The sequence below is a fragment of the Brachyistius frenatus genome, unplaced genomic scaffold (genome assembly GCF_029030835.1).
Source record: "Brachyistius frenatus isolate BFR_SWC_R1_liver_20210118 unplaced genomic scaffold, ASM2903083v1 Contig_206, whole genome shotgun sequence".
NCBI classification, from domain to species: Eukaryota; Metazoa; Chordata; class Actinopteri; family Embiotocidae; genus Brachyistius; species Brachyistius frenatus.
Window position 1 is genome coordinate 210,001 of NW_027210805.1, and position 19,752 is coordinate 229,752.

The following is a 19,752-nucleotide window of genomic DNA, read 5'->3' on the forward strand; positions in this document are numbered from 1 at the left end:
CACCCAGATGCGGCGTCTGACTCACTCGCGCTCACACACTCGCTCACCGGGTTGTTGCCGGGCCTGCGACAGTAATCGCTCCGGGAGGGCCGGACTGGACGTGAGCGTGATGAATTGAGCGGGGGCCCGCGACACAGCGGTGATGAAACGGGTGCACTTCATCACTTCCTGGAAGATGAGGAAGGAGAAGTGGGAGGAGGGGAGGGAAGAGGGATGGGGGTCCTCTTAGGAGTTGTTTTTTTAAAAAAAAAGTTTTTTTTTTTTATAAACTTTATTTAGAACTTTGAAGATTGACAATCTCACACATGATCAGTACAGTTGAGTATTGTCTGCCGTAATGTTACACCTCCTAATCACAGACTGGATATAAAAGTGGACGTAGCTTCCAGCCTCCGAAAAATGAGGCCAATGCGGAAGTTGAAGAATGAAGAAATGAAGAAATTTCCCTTCGGGGATTAATAAAGTGAAAAAAAATAAATTTAAAAAAAAGTGCCTTAAGCTGCAATACCACAGAGTGCCACTAGAGGTCGGCTCCGAAAAGTCTCTGGCTCCATAGACTCCCATTCAACTTCTCTCATGAAATTCTCAGTCAATACAATTTTTCCACAAGTTTTCTGTATGCCGATCTTCCAGATTAGCTTTCTGGCCATCCATGTGAAAATAATCCCGTCACTATTTATAAAATAAGCTTCAAAACAATTTGGGTTTTGGGGGGCATGCCTGTTTGATTGACAGGTCTGTGGTGCAGTCAGGTTACGGCTATCGGTGGGCGGGACGTAGAACCGTCAGTTTTCCAATCAGATCGAGTCAGATCCACCGCTCCCTCCCCCCCCAGCTTGTCCAAATATGGTCACTTCCTGCTCCAAACCGCTCGGAAACAAAAAAACTAAAAGAATCCAACAAAAAACAACAAAATAAAGCAACTAGAAGGTACAACAAGGAGGTTAAATGATGTCATATTCATAACAAAAGTGCAGATAGCTTTTTGGCATGCTTTTTTGTTGTTGTTGAGGTCCTCTCGGGAGTTGAGGAGGGGGAGAAGCCACACGCTTAAACCTGCTCCATGAACGAGGCAGCAGATGGGATATATCGGCATTCCGGTTAAAGGGAAAGTCTACGATCTGACCTCAGCGCCATTTTTCTTTCTGTGGCATTGTTTTTTTTTTTTTTTATACATCCCGCCATAAAACCTTGTTACAGGAGTCATGCCCAGGCGATGGGCAGAGAGCTCCTTCTCTTCCATGTAAGATTGAATTGTCCGACTATGATCGGATTAGAGAAAGACGAGGCATGCCTGGCAGTGTAACACTCCCATCAATCACAGCCCAGAAAAAAAAAGAGCACAGATCCCCACCATCAGAAAACACTCTGCTCCAACATGTCTGAGCGCCCCCTGTCTGCTGACCGGAGCGCTCCAGCTCTGAGGGAGGAAAAGTGGGACTCGGTAGACGATGTCACTCTTATGCAATCAGATGCTGCTTCTTTTTGAAGTCCAGCAGCTGTCGTGTTCGATGAATTTTGAATGGGCGGCTTTTTGTGCGTGGAAATGTCCCGCAGAGTGGAAAAACCACAGAAACACGGATGTCCATCTCCTCCCGCCGAGATATGAAAGCCGAGACTTTAGTCACTGTAGCTTTGTAACGCTGTTATGTCTCAAAACAAAGCGCTCCATGTGGACACTTTAAGCCCATTCGCACACATAATAATTGCCCGGTGTGACTCCTTGAACTCCAGAGGGTCTCAATCTGTGGGTCGGGGGCCGCCAAATGAGTCCCGAGATGATTAGAAATAAAATGTTCCGCTGTTTTTCAGCCTGTTTCTCAATGTGATGAGGAAAGAAATCACAGGTTTGTTGTCGCCGTTCCTTCCACAGCAGCTCGGTTCAGAGTGCTCGGAAAATACGACCTAAAAATTCATTAACATCGGTAACGATTAATAAGCGATATATCTCATTAGATGCATTTCACATGGGATCTGAAGTGCTTTGTCAGCAAAAAAAAAAATTCACTAAATAATCATTTAGTTAAGAACACATTTATGTATTTTGTTAAAAGAAAAATTGAGCTAAAATCAAAAAATAGATACATATTCATCTGTAAAAGACTTATGTTTCAGTGTATGGAGCGATATTATCTGAACAAACGCTTGTGTAGCAGTCCAGAAGACGTAGCTATAAAATATAATATATACATATATATATAAACATATGTCTCTGCGCCACTATGACTAGAAATGAAGGAACAATGCTGAATACATCTTATTGTACAAAAATCAACAGAGTTGCAGTTTTAAATTTTTATAACAGCTTCAGTAACAACTGGTCCATCGTTATAAGACATGTTTTTTACTTTCTAATTTACAGTGTTGATGAATGGTGGAAGTAAAAATGTAAATTTTGAGCTGGTGATAAAGACACAGACTGATGGTCTGAAGTGTCTCCGATCCGTGGGGTCCAGCATCGTTATTTTTATAGCCTTAAAGTTTAAGGAGCTGCTGACTGAATCTGGGAGGAATATTCCAGCTGGAAATAAAAAGTAAAAAAAAATGCCCAGGTGAAACGTGTTTTACGGGCTAAATATCAACCTGTATAACAAAATCAATCCATCAGACACATTGATGCGACTAAAATCAGCTCTGAAAGAGACTCTTTGTGAGGAAACTTGGTTCTAAAAACCGTATAACTTTGATTTTCTTCCTGTTAAAGGGGAGGGTTTCCTTCCAGCTGTCGCTCATTTGAGAATTATTGACTTGTTGGGTTCCTTTATAAGGACTTTACCATGTTAAGTACCTTTTTATAACTTGTGTTGTGATTTTGCGCGACACAAAATAACATTAAACTGCAAGATACCCCCTTGGATTTAACCAGCTGTAGATTTCAATCTTTTAAGGAACAATTACAGGAGCCAAAAACTCTTTTCGACGCAACATTCGCGCTCGCGAGTGTCGTTTAAAGATGGATCTATAAATTATGAACTTGTCCCTTTAAAGGACAACGAGCTGAAAACATCTGCACTGCATTCACACACTAACATTTTCCCACACAACTCTTCTCCTCCTGTCTAATAACCCTCCACATGGTGGCGTACTCCACAACACAAACACATGGAGCTCTGTGCACCCTCAGTTGCTTTTATCCAGTTCGGCCAGTGGTCCGATCTTTTGCCCCCCAACCCCGCCCCCTCCAGCCTCCCCCTCCAACCCCCGGCTCCCTCTCCCCTCTCCCCACCCGGGCTTCCCCGCGTCTATAAGAGTCTGTTTCTGTCGTCTTTCTGGCCTCCTTTTGCTCTTCCCATGTGAGATGTATTTCCGCTGTGTCGATCTCCCTCCTCCCCCTTTTTTCTGAGGCATATTTTTCTTCCTCTTCTCTTACTTTGCATTCCCCCCCCCCCCACATCTTGCATTTTTACGGAGGTGATTTGCATGTGACGTTAGCAGTGATTTGTTTTATCTGTCCGGGGCCCACGGTCGGTAATCATATAACTATCAGCCTAAATGGAATTATCTGTCCTCTGCAGACCATAACGCTGACAAATTTCTCTATTAATATGCGCATACCGCATCCCGGGCCGTGATGAAAGCATCGGCCAATGCCCCCCCCCCCCTCTCCTTCCCATAGGCCACCGTGGTGTGAGACGCGAGCTATGCTATCATCATTCATCGTGCCCCCTTGCAGCACCTCCGCCATGAATAACAATGGGCTGTGACCTTGGCTCGCGCCCGGAGGAGAGAGACAGAGATGCTGAAGAAAGATTATCAGATTATTACCGGGATAAATCGTGAACTCGTGTGATTGGTCAGTTTTTGGGTCTCCCGACAGGGGGGGGGGGGGATTGCTTAAGTAGCAGGGTTACCCCCGGCGACGGGTGACAGGGGGGGAGACAGATTTGTGTGGGTTTTGTTTTTTCAGGCTAATCAGGAATAAGTGGGTGATAATGAGTTTGTGAGGCTGGAGTGTAGTGGGTCCAAACCTGTCACTCATATTAACATAAGAGGGTATTTTTTTTCCCCCGAATCTGCCTGTTCACATCGTGTTCATCTAATTTGTCTTTATTTAACTGGTTGTGGTTAGAAGACGTATAAACACCGTGGTGACCATCCTGAGCTTCAGGGTCAGATCATCTGGAGCTGATCACCGTATGATTTAGGTTTTAAGTTTAAACAGGAGAGATCTGTTGCATTAAAACAAAACTTGCCATTTCTACTTTGTGAACTGAATTTAAATGCTTTGTGGATGTTTGGTCTTTACTGTGCAGAATGATGACTGTGCCGAATTTTTAAAAACAAAATGTTTTTTTTAAACGTTTTGCTGCTGAAGGGGAAAAGTTTCTTTAGGCTGATTGAAAATATATATATATATTTTATAAGGGGCGGGGCTACGACCAAGATTTGTGACATCACAAATAGTTGGAAAGCCGATCCTGGTCTGGTTCAATTCATACGAGTGTGACGTAGAAACTTTAAACTCAGCGTGGACTTTACAGTGAAGTCTGAGATGTGTTGTGTTCAGCAGTTTAACTTTAGAAAAGAAATATTTTTGTGCATTCACATGTTCTGAAAGTTTTAATGACGGAGTAAAATGAGATCATTTTAAGGATTTTCACTAGAAGATTGACATTTTTTGATCCAAAAAGATGTCAGACTCAAATTGTTCTTCAGAGTTGAGTGTTTTATTCCTCCACTGATTGGTCAATTGGCACCAAAACTACTCTGCAGTTTGTTTGATGAACAGATTTAGTCATTTCCATTTAACATTTTAAACATTCGTTGTTTCTAGATTCTTCAGTGTGGTGATTTTCTGCTTTTCAGTGTCATATTTGATGATTTGTTTCGGACAGTCAGCTGGACGCAGACGTGAAGGCGTCATCTGGGTCCTGGAAAATCCTGATGGACATTTCATTGGCTAAAAATATTAATACAGATTAATACAGTATCAAGGAAATAATTACGAGACTAGTCAGTAATATAAGTAGGCTCCATTATTGTATCATTTTATTAATTGTTGCACTCCACACGCTGGTGTTTTGGTCAGTGATTAAATATGCGGTGGAGAGAGTTGGAAGAAAGGTTGTTTTTTTCTTTCGTTGAATTATTTTGAAGTCGGCGTTATCAGACGTTTGCATGCATCTCGTGTGTGTTCGCTAAGTGCGTCTCTGCTCGTGTCCGCAGAGTGTCGAGGTTAATTGATTCCTTGAACCCCATCTGGAGTGTTAATCCCCACAGTGCTGTCGTGGCCGCGAGACGGGGGACCGCCGAGGGTAATTTGGGGCTCCTGATGGGGCTTAGAGCAGGAGGACCCGTGGGTGGGAAGGTTCGGGCCGGGGTTCGGATTTGACAACGCTCAGAGGGGTGATCGGTGGTGAAGGGGTGGGGTGGTGGTTGTGGGGGGTGGGGGTGGAAAGAGAGGCTAAGGCGATAATCTAGGGAAGTGTTTATTTACTGCTCCTGCAGGCCAGCCTAGCAGGAGGCCATTGAGAGTCATTAACTTGCATCCATTATGTTAATACTCGTAAACATATTGATTAGCTCTTTGTCTGCCAGCCCACTAACTTCTAATTAGTAAATCCATTGCCGTCCTGGACCCGTTTTTTATGTTTCTTTTGCAAATGTAAGCTACCGAAAGGCTTTTGTAAAAAAAAAAAAAAAAAATAGTAAAACTTTTATCTGACTCCAAACACACAATAATACAGTGCCGTAAACTAAAATCTTATTGAGCTGTACGTAGCACTGAGAAGAAAACGGGTCCAAATTTTTAGCGCTGTTAAATATTTAGCGTCTGTTTGGATTTCTTTTTAAACAAAATTCGACGTGAAATTAAGTTCACCCCTGTTTCTACGGAGATTTAAACGATGTTAGAGGGATGGATTCATTAGCCTGCAAACAAATAGCAAGTTAAGAAGTTTTTTAGCGATATACAGATAGAAACCGAACATTTATCTACGATGTAATCAGAGCCAGTTATTTTCCTACAGCTAACAAGGTAATTTTGTTCACCCTTTACAGCCAACATAATCCGCGTTCAGCGACACTTCTATGCTAAACAGTGAAGGAACGTTCCCTGCGTTCTAACATCCGTACTAACATACTATTTAGTACGCCAGGAAAAGATTTCACAGGTTGCCAAAAGTACCAGGATGTCCTACTACATTTTGCCGTCTGCAGGCCAGCATGCTACTCCGACTGTTCTGACCCACAACCCTCTGCGGCGGAAGATACGTCACGTCGCTCGAGCCGCCGAGAGAAGTTGGTGGCGCTAAAGCTCCGCCCACAAATAATAGAAGAAGAAGAAGCGTACTCGTTTCAAATCGCATTCCTTTTTCGTTTTTACTTTCAATGTCGCGCTACAGATCGCGGCCGATCTGGCCGGGAGGGTCAAAGTTCAAGTCGCATATTTAGGATGAAGTATTATGTCCCAATTGTTTTAAGGGAAGATTCAATACGCACTAAAAGTAAAAAAAAACAAAAAAAACAACAAAAAAAAACAACCTTTATTTTCATTTAAAAACTCAAGATTCTGACGTTTTCTCTGTTCATTCATCAGCAAACTTAAAAAAAAAAAAAAAAAAACGACTTGCAGTCAGCTGACTTCCTTTACCCCCCCCCCCCCCCCCCCCCCCCCCTGCGTGTGCTACATGGCCGGTCTCTCAGGATACTCACTCACATCTGTTTCGGGTTGACAAACAACGTCGAGAGCTCGGAGCTCTGGAACTGATAAGATGTTCGCTGCCTCACGGAGCTGCAGTCTGTGAACACGCTGTGACGAAACGTCAGTATCTGATGAAAAGTGTGACGAAACCTGCGAGTGTGCGTGTGCGTGTGTTTATGTATGTGTATGTTGTCGTCTCTGTATGTAACCGGTCCATCTGCTGATGTTTTTGCGGAGGGTATGCATACTTGTTTTTTTTTTTTTTTTTTTTTTAGCAGTAAACAGATTTAAAAGCACACTTATCAGAAAAAGATGCCGTTTCGGTCAGTTGGTGCATTCTTAAAAAAAAAAAAAAAAAAAAAAAAACGCTGCTAATTGTACATATTTGTACGCAAACAGCCGCAGGAATCTGTCACCGCAAATAGTTTAGTTCAGAAGGAAAACAAAGCCTCAGTAACTCCTCTGCACAAATATACTGTCGCCACGACCGGAGTGTTGCAAAACACCCACAAAAAAAAAAATGGCCTTGAGGTTACACCGAGCCACACAAAACACCCTCTCCTCCATCACCGCTGTGTGTATTCTGCACGTCGCCTTTCACCCGGCGCTTCCTCCTCCTCATACCTCGAGGAGAGGTAAGGAAAAGAGCCGAGGCGGCCTCGAGGGAAGAGTTTGATTTCAGCCACGGGGGACTCGGGTCACTGGCTAGACTCTGGACTCTGTGTTTCCGCGCTCCCTCTTCATCCTCCCACCTTCTTCTCTGTGGCCTAATGCTTTACAGATGCTTCCAAAAAAAAAAAAAAACATACCTCTAAAAACAAAAGCCAAAAATAGCCCGCCGCCCTCCCACCACCGTGTCCAAATGTAATGCAGTTAAAAAGTCGTCGTGCTTCCTGTTGCTGCTCCAAACTGGTGTTAAATTTGTTGCCGATTAGCTCCTCGCCGCTAATTTGCTCGTGCGTTTGCTGACATTCGGGTTTTTTTTAAAAAATTTTTAGCGTGCGCGTGCAAAACGCGGTCCTGTCGTTCTCACGCCTCCTCGGGAACGCTGCGAACAACCGCCCACGCGTGATGCGAGCCGACCTGACCCGCTCCGACCTGCTTTGCGCGACGGCGGGCGAAAAAGCGCGCGCGCGCCTCCGATCCGATCGACGAGGTGCTTCGAAAGCTGCGTCCGATCGTTTATCAGCAGCGTTTAACCCACGAAGAATCCATGTAGATAACCAGCTGCAGTCCGGGCCTTCAATCAGAGGCGGACTGTGATTTGTGCTGACATCCACAATTGGACCCCCCCCCCCTCCCCACTTCCCCCCCCATCGTCCTGATTGAGAGTTGTTTGTAGAGTTTGGAGGTTGTGTTTGCTTTTCAAACCAAGCACAGCGTGAATAGCTTAACAGGCTCCCCGGGAGCAGTTCTCATGCCGCTGCTGTTTTCCAGCAGACCAACTTCCCAACACCCCCCCCCTACCCCCCACCCACCCTGGTACTCACCTCCTTGATAAGTCACAAGCGGCCACTTCCAGGTTCCCACACTTGCGCCTTATTGTGTCGTCACTTCATGTAGATCGTTTGCCGTTAGCGCGTTTCAATGAACCCGGCGCGCGTCCGGCATGCATTAAAAAGGACAATCCCGTTACGCAGTGCCTCCTCTTGTATTTTGCCGTTTGTGCATACGTTTACCTTCATTCAGACCAGACTTTGAAGCGTTTCTACGTTGCTGAAAAAAAAATGTCGAATTGTTTGTCAGTAAAGCAGGCGGGCGTCCACCGTTTGCAAAGGGAGAAAGTAGACAGTGTTACACACCAAATTCTGGTCGTTGGAATAAACTCTCGTGAGTTCAAATCAACTCTATTTGCTTGTTTTTACCTGGAGTTGTTTTAATGTGAACTCACGGCATGTATTATGACATGGAGTTATAATTTCATCACACTTTAAAGGTTTCAGACAGAAATGACCACAAAATAACATATTTGTCATAATAAAAACAAAAAAATATTGTGAATTTATATTTCATGTGCAGCAGTTATTACTGCATGAAAACTTCATTTGCGTAACAAGTTACAAACAAACCAATGAATGTTTCAAAATGGCATTTTTTTTTAACAAAAGTAAATATAATTCCTGTCCATCATTTATATTTAATTTGGTCGCTCTATTCTCAAAAGAAATAATAAAGGCATGCTGGGAAATGCTGATACGGCAAGAAAGCTGCACAGTAAACACCGGGAGAAGTGTTGAATCATGCTTCCTCAAAACCCAAATATTACTCCGGCCAAAGAGTCCCCCTGAAGCTGTAGTCTAACGTAGAAAATAAACTTCTTTCACTGTTTTTTTTTATCCTCAAGATATTCCACTCCAGAAATCTGTTGTGTAGCTGCTGTAAATACTGTGACCGATGTCCTCTTGACCAAATGACCTCCATCCTTGTTGCCCTGTTAAAACCGGAGCCACGCATGGATGAAGGCCGCAGCTTCACTGCAGAGCGGTATTTTATGTTGGGAAATTAAATGAATCAGCAGCAACACGATGAAATAAAAAAAATAAAAAAAAGGAACTGGTTGAGTCATGTACCCGAAAATTAATTAGACGTCTTGTTCTGTGACATGAAAGTCGGACTAAGAGACGAGTTTCGTGTAAATGGAAATAACATTTCCTAACGGAGGATATCAGCCGCCATGGAAAGCCTCGGGTTAAAAAGGGCAAATGGGCTCTGAGGCTCGGTCTGTTCACGGCATACTTTCCGCTGAGACACATCCACACAGCTCAACGCCGTGCAAGTAATATCCTTATCCAGAGACGTTAGAGGTCGTGCGTCCGGCGGGGCTCGAGATGGACGGGGACGAGGCGAGGGGGGTCAAGTCCCGCTCTCTCCGTGTCCCACTTCGGTGACAAAGAAGCATATTCTGGTCGCCATAGCACACAGAGACCTCGGTGGAGAGGTCGGTATAAAGGCGTCATTCATCTGCCGTGGGCCTTTCACAAAGAGACGCATACATCAGATCACCCGGGTAACGGATGAAGGGATGGAGAAGAGAGAGCGGAGTGACACGAGCGATTCGAGCCGCGTCTTTTAAAAAAAAAAAAAAAAAAAACGGACGTGGCTTTCGGCTTCGTGCACCAGCGCCGTCTTGTCGTCGATGTCGGTGCGCCTCTCTATTAGCTTTGGCGAGAATCCAAGAGGAGGCGTTCATTAACCTCCTGCAGGGAGAGGGCACCACCTTGACCGCCGGCCACGCCGCTCGGAGCAGTTTCTGCCGTCTCAGCCACAGCGGTATAATCTGCAGCCCTCTTTTCGCTCTGCATCACACCTGACAAGATCAAGTCCCTCATTAATGAAATGGGTCGTTTCACGGGGGAGGGGGTGGCAGCGAGGTCAGTCGTCCAACCGGTTATCAAGGCCACAGCTCGTAATAAAACAGGATACCGTGTCAGTGTCATGTTCTATTTGTCAAGGCGGGGAAAGTAAAGTGCCTTTTTGGTTTAGCCACGGAAAAAGCCGTAGTTAGGTTTCTGATAAAAAATTAAAAAAAATAAATAAAAAAATACCTGGTTCGGAAAAGGTTGTTGTTTGGGTGTTTGATGTGTAAGTAACGTTACATATGTCGTGTAACTTAACATACTTTCCTCTAACTTATTAGAAATCTCTCACAAACTCCAACCCTGGTCTCTGGGGTGAAAGTCTTGGGTTTAAACCATCCAACTATCCGCTCACAGCTTCGGCGTACAATTTAATGGTATGTTTTGGTCAATGCCGATTGGCTAAAGGCTACTCCAATAGTTTCCAAATTAACCCCGGGTCTGCAACAATTAGGATGCAACGACAGGAAACAACTCTCAATAGAGCGTTGCCGCACCAATCGGCAACCAACCGTGACGTCGCCCATTGGTTGGTGAAGTTCTGAAGCCGAGAGTTCGGCATTCTGGTTGTCACCATATTGCTTCTTTTGAGCCAGAAATGACCATATTTGGACGAGTATTTGGTCGATTCTATCTGATTGGGAACCTGAGGACTGTATGCCTGATAGCCTACCAATAGCTAAACCTTGACTGCACTACCAGCCTGTCAATCAAACAGACACGCCCCAAAATGTATCGCTTCTTGAGGCCTAATATCAAATTAATTATGGAATTATTATCAGATGGACCAACAGAAAATTATTAAGAAGGAGTGACGTTAGCAAATGACACCATAATGACTCGTGGAAAACCTTTATTGACTTTGTAATTCATGAGAGAAGTTGAATGGGAGTCTATGGAGCCTTTTTGGAGCAAGTCCCCAGTGGCCATCGGTAGTATTGCAGTTTTTGGCACTTCTGCATTGACCTCACTTTTTAGACTGTCTATGGACCAGACCCATATGGACTTGGATTTTCTTCGTACTTCGTCGCACGACCTCTTTCTTCAACCCTGGCCACACGAGTGTGTCCTTTTCACGCTTTGGTCGAGGCAAAACGTGACACTGACACGGTACCCTCTAATGGACAGACTGGTGTACTACACGCTCTGAACTGTCCTAAATCAAGCCTAATTCACACGGCTAGATCCTGAATCATCTGCGTGCACATTCACTGACTTTCCACACTGCCTCTCACCTCTCACTCATCCCTCCGTTATCGTGAGATCAGCCATCAGCTGCTATCTCCTCTTAGAAAAATGAGTCATGTTGCAATCCAGGAAACCGCTTCACCTTCAGGTCTCTCCGTCCCTCGATGCCGTCTGGAGGTTGATATTGTTGCCTGTGTGTTTTAAAATAAGGAGGATATTTCACACGGGAAGGGAAAGTTTCAGTTTCAGCTGCTTCTTCTTCACTGCAGCTGCAGTTTCTTTTTTACTGCTCAGCCTGCGTCTGATTTTCTGCCTCGCTGCAGCAGGGATGACGTGGCTGAATCTGAGGTTAGACGAAGGGTTTTGATTTTGTCAAACTGAAAAGGACACTGATGCTAGCACAGAGCACAAGGAGGAGGGGGGAGGAAGAGGGGAAGGGGGTGACGATGGACAGATTGTCAGGTCTGCATTTCTATAAATAGCTCCTTCTGTCTTCACCTGGTCTCTTTCTTTTTGTCTTATCTTTTTTTTTTTTTTTTTTTTTAACCCTATTGTCGAGGGCAGGAGAAAAGACGCACACGCACGCACACACGCCTCTCTGATCTATTGCTCAGCCTTCTGGCATAATCCCATTACAATCCATTAAGCAAGCCATCTTAAAACTGATCCGCCTTCGTTCACATGTGGGGAGAGGTCTCCTTCTGACGGGACGAAGGAGGGATGAAGAGGATGGCGGTGCTGCTTCTTTAGAGTCACATGACCAATTAGTGTCTGTTGCGGGGAGTACAGGCAGCTGGTCAAAGTCATCCCTCCCTCTCCCTCTCTCTCTCTCCCTCTCTCCCCCCCCCCACACCCTTTAAACACATGCATTTGTTAGCGCGCTAAAGCTGATCGCATGCGTTTGTAGCAGGATCAGAATCCGCATGCGGTGACTGCATGCTTTGTGTCATCGATCGAGCGGGGATCACTAACCATGTCCCTCTTGTGTTGCTTCTCCTTCAGGGACTATGGCTCCAAGCGCAAGTCGGGTAAGTCACCTGTTTTTTTTTTTATTCCCCATCCTTCCTTTACCTCCTTTCAAACTTGTTGCTCTCAATATATAAAATGTTCCTTAAGATCCGAGGAGGGAGACGTGATCCCGCTTGACATACCGACGCCTCAGCTCTGTCTCCGTGTCTCCTGTCATGCATGTGATGTCAGTGGTTTGTTTACTCGTCCCGCTGAGCTGTGGGACGCTGACTCGACTGTGTTTTTTTGGACGGGGTGGGTTCGGAGAGCTGTCGAGTCCTCTCCTCCTGGCCGAGGATCTGCCTTCTCGGTCCGGGGTGGGGTTTTCACAACGAGTCTGGTAGTTCTTTCTGGGATGTCAAAATAAAGTCCTTATTTTCATGTTGTCTGATGTGGCAGCCGGGACATTTGAAGGATTGTTTTTTTTTTGTTCTTTTACTCTTGATTCTTCAGCTGCAATTGTGGGTAGAGCTTTTTATATGACACATGTTTAGTATTCTTAGTGATTCAATAAGGACGAAGAAGGAAAAGGGTTTTTTCTTTAACCTCTGAAGGTATGTGGCTTTCAGGGGGTTCAAATTTCAGGGGACTTCAAGAGGTAAACAGAAGTTGCCGTACTTTACTCCATTGGATGCCACACAGAGCACTAATATAGATTGTTGAAGTTTTGAATAAACGAAAATCAAACCGTAGACGACGTTAAGTCAACGTTGGTCATGACGAGCGTTTTCAATTTGGTTTCAATGTCGCGTTTCGAAGTAGTTCGATGTTACTGCCAGATGACATTTCAACTTTGTTTCAATCCTTTTTTTGTTGTTGCTATCTGGGTCGCCGTGGTAACTTATGCTGGAGAGCTAACCTGCTCCGGAGCGGGTCATGTTCGAGATAACACTACCGACCAATCAATTCTCTCGGAAAAAACTCCATCACCAATCGCAGAGGATCCCGTGGAGCTCGGTATCTTCTTGTATTTTTCAGCTGGATTATGTGTTTAACTTGTTTCCTCGTTTATGAAATATGTCGATCTCCTGTCGCTACACCTGTCCATGTTTCTGATTGGTCAGATGCTGCAAACTCCTCCTCCTTTCATGTAAACGCACCTGCAGCTGGATTTGAGAAACCCTGGGTGGACATAGCGAGGTCTTGGCTTCGTGTGACCGTTTAAGCGCGATCTCCTTTATCGGGGTTTAGTTCAGCCAGGTAACGTGAAGATATCCTCGGTATGTTGAACCTGCTTCGTGGTACGGGCCTCTGGACACGTGAACTGAGCCAGAACGACATAAAACAAGCATTTTGTTTCATGGATTGATCCATTCCTCACGGGGTATTAGCTACAGAATAGCTGCTTAACAAACGCATTGGCACATGTGAGTCGCTAATATGTGCTTTATGGGACGCTTGTTTGTTGAAGGCGGACGGTGGAAATGGTGGGAAATACCGGTCAGAACCTCACGTATGAATTATTGTAGAGAAAAATGCAGGAAATAGCTTGTTGTTTAATGGAGAGTATGATTCTGTTGCTCTAAAAGGCGACTTTGTCTTCACGTTTGAGTAGCTCTGAAGGCCGGGCTTGTGAACACTAATGAGAAGGGACGCAGTAAAAACACTTTTTACGCTGCAGCCCCTTCAGTTTGACCTCTTTCTCGCAGGTTTTTGGGTGAGGTCACCGGGGTTTATTTTTGGACTAAAAGAGAGAGAGAGAGAGAAAGAGGGCTACCAATTAAATTACATCCACATTCCTCGAAGTGATTTAATTTTCTGGAAGCTGATTGGTCCTGCAGGATAAGCCAGCTCGTGAGTTTTCACCGCGTCCCCTCAGTGCAGTGGGCTATGTTTTCAAACAGGTGGACCTTGTGGCCTTTTTTTTTATCAGCCAATCTCAATCTTTGAAGATTGAGTGAAGCAAGAATGTCTGTTTTTGAATGTTTGAGCGGTTGCGTAACATCTAAAATATTTCTGCGAGCACGAAACTGAGGAAGGTGTCACTTTTTTTTCTCCCTTTGGTTTAATTCTTGTAAATTTCTCAAACTGGCTGATTGAACGTTTAGAGGTGTTGATTTACACGAAGCAAATTATTCCCTTAAGCTGTTGTGATTAAGATACATTTGAACTTTATTAATCGAAAAAGGAGATTCAGAGTGCAGAACAGAGTGCAGCACGGAGCGGCGAGGAGCGAACATCTTTGAGAGGAAATATACCAAGTCACGCCTCTCGATCAACATCGGCACCCGAGTTACACGTGTTTTTTTGTGTACGTGTGGATTCGCGACGATTGTGTTGTTTTGCTGATGAGAAGTTTGCCCATTTTGAACCGCGGCGCTACAGTTCAGGTGGTTTGCAGCGAATGTTTTCCCCTCGTTTCCCTGAGTTCTACTGTGGAGGTAGAACTCGGTGTTGACAGTCTGACCCTGGGGGACGAATTCACGGTTGCACAACCCCGCCGACGTCAAAGTTACACCCAGCTGGTGTCTCCTGACCTGACGGGCCTTCTTCGGTCTCGGACGGTGAAGCTCCGCCCCCTCTTGAAAACGTGAGCATCACTCAGAGAGTCCTCGCCCGGCTCGTCGCTTCATCGCCGTAGACTTTCTGAAGCATTTCAAGGCTCTCTGTTCTTGGACGGGGATTTTCTGCCCATCTTCAAAAAAATGTGCGAACCAGTTGAGCACTTTTCTCGAGAAAACGAAACAAGTGTAAACTTCCACTATTGTGTAGCATTGAGTCTCAGTAGAGACGTGGACGGATATTTAACAGGTGGGGGACGTCCTGGTCGAGCTGCCGGCTGAGATTCACATCATCTAACTGGAAGGTTCCTAGTTCAGTCCATCTGGGCGGCTTTGCCTCATTCTTGAAGGTCTTGTGCCATAAATAGAATAAAATTTGAATAAGCGCTCTTGATTTTAAGACGATGGGACGAGAGGTGCGTCTGAAGCAACTCAAGTAATTTCATCAAGTGATTAAAAACACGATACTTTTTTTTTTGTGTGCCTCTTCACAGAGATTGAACTTTGACTCATCTCCCCTCGGGGTTATCGCAGGACATAGATGTGTCAGTCGTGTTGTTTTTGTAAGCAGAGGGGTCAGTGCCAGGGAGTTTCGGGGGTCACGGCTCTGTATTACCCCTATGTGTGTGTGTGTTTGTGTGTGTATTAGTGTTTTTACAAGTGTGTAGGTATAATGGACGGGGGGGGGGGTAGCTTGTGTGTTTACAGATCTGTTCAGCTGTCAGTGCTAATTAGGATCTCAGAGGGCGGGCTGTTGTCGGTAGCATCAGGAGCTCCTCTGTCAGCAAGACGCGTTACACCCTCCATTACCTGACCCCCCCCCCCCCCACCCACCACACACACACACACACACACACACATTGAAATCATCTGTGTTGTCTTTCACACGATTAAGATAACAATAAACACACTAATTGCAGCTTTGATAATGTCGGCACGTTCCAATTACATCGTGTGTTAAAGATACAGAAAAGTGAGTATTGATTTAGGACGAGGGGTCTCACAACCCACGGATCAGAACCGGATCCCGTTCTACTGGTATATCGCAGAAGTTTCCAACAATATGCAATATTTCCCACCCACAGACTTGGGCGGACCGCCAAAGCGTATTGACGCCGCCCGAGGTATATCTGGCAATCTATTTTAGCATTTTTTAAAATATATTTATTCATTCTTAACCTGTCTGAGAGAATGAGGCTATTTACTGAAACACAGAGATCAGAGGACAGAAACGCAGCAGATACCCTCACACTGAGCTGATTTAGGTAAATAACATAAACACAATATTTTTGAGCTTATAACCGTGTCACCGTGGTAGTGTTACACCCACTACTCTACTGGATGACGCGACTTTTCAAATTAAGAGCCCTCTAGTTTTACACAGGGTCCAGCCATATACAGTATAGGCCATATATAGGCAGTCCCAATCGAAGTGGAAAGACTGGATTTTATGTTAAGTATTTTACTTTATTTATTTAACATTTTAACAGCGATTTAGGAAGAAAAGCATGCACATGCTGTTTGATTTAAGCTGTTGTGATACAAAATGTGTGTGTTGCGTATCAATTTGTTATTGTTCACATAAAAAGCCTTTCCAGCTGTGAAAAAAATGTTACTAAACATGAGTAGCTCTCATATTTTAGTCAAAGTAGCGCTCAGAGGATATAAAAAGTTAGAGACGTTCTGATCTAGGCCAAAAAAAAAAAAAAAAGATCTTTTCTGGCTTAAAAGAAAAAACGAGCGATGGAGGCGAGTCAGAGTCAAGAGCGAGGGAGAGGACGGGAGAATTTGGACAGATGTGACGGTGCTTATTGTGAAACAGATGTGGCCTGTGATGTGATGTGACCTCTTCCCCAAAGCGAGCTCCCACGCTGCATCGCTCTCCCGGCCGGTTCGGGAGCCGCTCGTCGCTGCTCAGCGGCTGCAGTTTGCTGGCGGGGAGCGGTTTGCTCGCGAATGAACGTTTGTCACCGCGGACGTTCGCGTGTCGGTCGGAGACGGATGCTTTCGCCGCCGCTTTGCTCTCCTCTTCCTGCTAAACGCCGTATCAATACCGGTTAGCTCCTGCCAGTTTGACGTCGTTATCGTCGGCGTCGCTCTCGGCCGCCGGATAGTCGAGTCAATACTGGTTACGTGGAATTTGTTATTGTTTCGCCCTTGTCTCCGTGCCGGGGTTTCATCATTGAAACTCCTGACTGCGTGCGCGTCAGCAGGTTGGAGGTTTGCGTTTGACTTCTTAATGATAACTGACTGTGTTTACTTAATCATGAGATTCAAAATCCTCCCTAAAGTCTGTCGTGAAATAATTTTACAAGTACACAGAAAGTGCTGTCGTACTCCTCCCAAATGAATTAGTAGAATTTGAAGACGTCGATGCTTCTTTTTTTTTCCCGTTCTGTTTTATTTCTCTTTTCCATCTCTTTAAAGACACTCCCCCTGATGTTGCTACAGCGCTGCCAAACTTTTTATGGCTGTTTTTAAAAATGATACATTTCCAGCTGTTGTTGGTCCTATATGTTGAAATATCTTTTTGTTTTGGGCACCCGATAACTGTGGTGCAACTTTCCATCTAGCTGGTTGATAACTACTGGATGGTATTTGGTGCGGACGAAAGCCTGGTTCTAAAAAAAAAAGTGGGCGTGGCCTCCGTGATGTCACTCGTCAAACCGTGACGGGTTTTCTCGAAGAGCAGTTTTGAAGCTGTCTCGGTCTCAGTCCAAAAATGGGCGAAGACGTCGTTGCCGAAACTCTGACGGCATCCAGCTGTCACTCAAAGCATCCCCGTCCTCAATTATAGCTGCAAATATTTTTATTTTTGCTGTAGAGTATTTTAACACGGAGGGATTGACCCACTTTTTGGAGCCTCAAACTCAGATTACAGCAGAATTTTTGGAAAAAAAACAACCGCAGAACCATTTTTGATCACAAGAATCCCCCAAAAATCTCAACCAGCAGTGACGTCACCCGTTGGTTTGTGAACAGCCGTTATGAAGCCTTGAGTTCGAATTTGACCGCCGCCATCTTGCTAGTTTGGAGCGGTTTGGAGCAGGAAGTGACCATATTTGGACAGATGGTGGATCTGACTGATCTGATCTGAAATCTGGCGAGCTACGTCCCGCCCACCGATAGCTGTAGCCTGACTGCTCCACAGACCTGTCAATCAAACAGACACTCCCCCAAAAACACAGTTTTGAGGCTTATTTTCTAATTAATGACGATATTATTTTCAGATGTACAGCCAGAAAAGTTAGAAGGAGCGACTTTAGCAAACAACACCAACATTTTATTGACTGATAATTTTACGAGAAGTTGAATGGAAATCTATGGATGGCTTTTTGTAGCCGACCTCTAGTGGCACTCGGTGGTATTGCAGTTTAAGGCACTTCCGCATCGGTCAAATTTTTCAGACCCGGAAGTTAAATCCATTTTTATATACAGTCTATGGCAAGGACTTATATATGAGTGTATGTCACAGACACGGCGGGAAACTTGTTTTTCGAATGTCAAAATAACAAAATCCAGCATTGCATTTTTAAGGTTTCAGCATCAGCGATCTCCAACGCTTCAGAAAGGCCGTTCAGATAACTGAACTGAACTGAAAGGAACTTCCTTTTCCAAACACAATCTACTAAATAGAAAAACAAGATAGACGGCTAATAAGGCAGGAAAAAAAAAACGGTCCTTGGAGATGCCGTATTTCACCGTACCGGGGCCCTTTAATTGCAGCGTAATGGAGACGTTTGGGGTCAGAATTGTTGGAAAATGACCCGCAGCGGCGGAGGGATAGAGGAAACACTGCTGGTTGGTGGCGTCATCACCCAAACCTGAAAATAATTAAGCCTCCGTGTGTGTGTGTGTGTGTGTGTGTGTGTGTGTGTGTGTGTGTGTGTGTGTGTGTGTGTGTGTGTGTGTTTGTATTAAGTAAAGAGGAGGGTTAGGGGCTGTGGGAGGAGGGGGGGGGGGGGGTTAGCACGTAGGACCCCGAGCTCAGAGGAGAGTTAATATCAATCAGATGTTGCAGGCGGGCGGGTAATAATCACGGTAGGGCGTTAGTGTGCAGGATTTGACCCCGGCCGACCCGGGACCAGCACGTATCCCTCCCTCCGGGGGCCGACATCAATCCACCAAAGCTCCCTGGGCTCTGGAGGATAGCGGTGGGAGACGGGGGCGGGGGGATTTGGGCTTTATTATCTGACGTGAGTCGGCGGAGAGGGGGAGCTGTCGGGCCTCGCTCGCAGCAGGGATCCTGCTACTCATACAGGAGAGTTAAAACCTCGGCCTCCTCGAAAGACAAGTTGATCATTCAGGAAGCAGTCCGACTCTCACACTGACGGCCGTAAACTTTTTGGAATATGTTTTGCCGTGGGTTTGTAACGTTTCATCGACCTGAGAGCGATAAAACACAATGTGTTCGCTGAAGGCCGTAAAAATTTCAATCTGAGAGGAAACAAAACTTCAAACAAGATAACTCTAAAAACATGGTTCGTTTACGTCAGCACGTCTTCTGCTATTGAAAACACGTCTGAGTTGGACTTTACAAAAATGTCACAGTGTGAAGTTTTTTTTTTTTATGTCCTCTGCGGTGGAGTTCACCGAAAAAAAAAGCCAAACCAAAGCAAACAGATAAAAAAAAATAAAAATAGGTGTATTAATTAAAACAATCGTTTACCGTCTTTTACCTTTTTGAGGCCATTTTACCAAAGATCATTAACATGGTAATTTGTGCAGGGTATTAACTGTTAACGTTTATTATTGGTGCTAATATGATAGCACGTTTTGGAACACGTTTTAGTTCCAACAGCAGCGTGCTGTTGGGATGTAATTTCTCTCCGTTGACAGTATAAATATTGGGGAACTTTTAAGTTCCCAGCAGAATGAATCCTGAACACTTTGGTAATCTCCGGTAAACTTTTCCTCTTCCCATAAACCATACTTAGTGTTTTTATATGCCAACCGTTGCTTATTAAATTGGTCACAAAGATGGTGAACGCAGTAAACAACGATACCTGCTGACATCAGCACGTTAGCGTGCTAATTTGATCATTTGGCTCGAAGC

The 19,752-nt window shown here is 44.8% G+C and overlaps 2 protein-coding genes across 7 annotated transcripts in view; one reads left to right on the forward strand and one right to left on the reverse strand.

The window, feature by feature from the left end:
• Positions 1-19,752, reverse strand: part of LOC138633084 (STE20-like serine/threonine-protein kinase) — a 208,649-nt gene that overhangs the window by 70,429 nt on the left and 118,468 nt on the right. The gene's annotated exons all lie outside the window — the stretch shown is intronic.
• The window catches only part of sh3pxd2aa (SH3 and PX domains 2Aa), a 101,568-nt gene that overhangs the window by 40,799 nt on the left and 41,017 nt on the right, over positions 1-19,752 (forward strand). For all 6 annotated transcript variants that reach the window (XM_069719098.1, XM_069719099.1, XM_069719102.1 and 3 more), the window contains exon 6: positions 12,190-12,215. In XM_069719098.1, the coding sequence (XP_069575199.1) occupies positions 12,190-12,215 (26 nt within the window). The remainder of the gene's footprint in view (positions 1-12,189; positions 12,216-19,752) is intronic.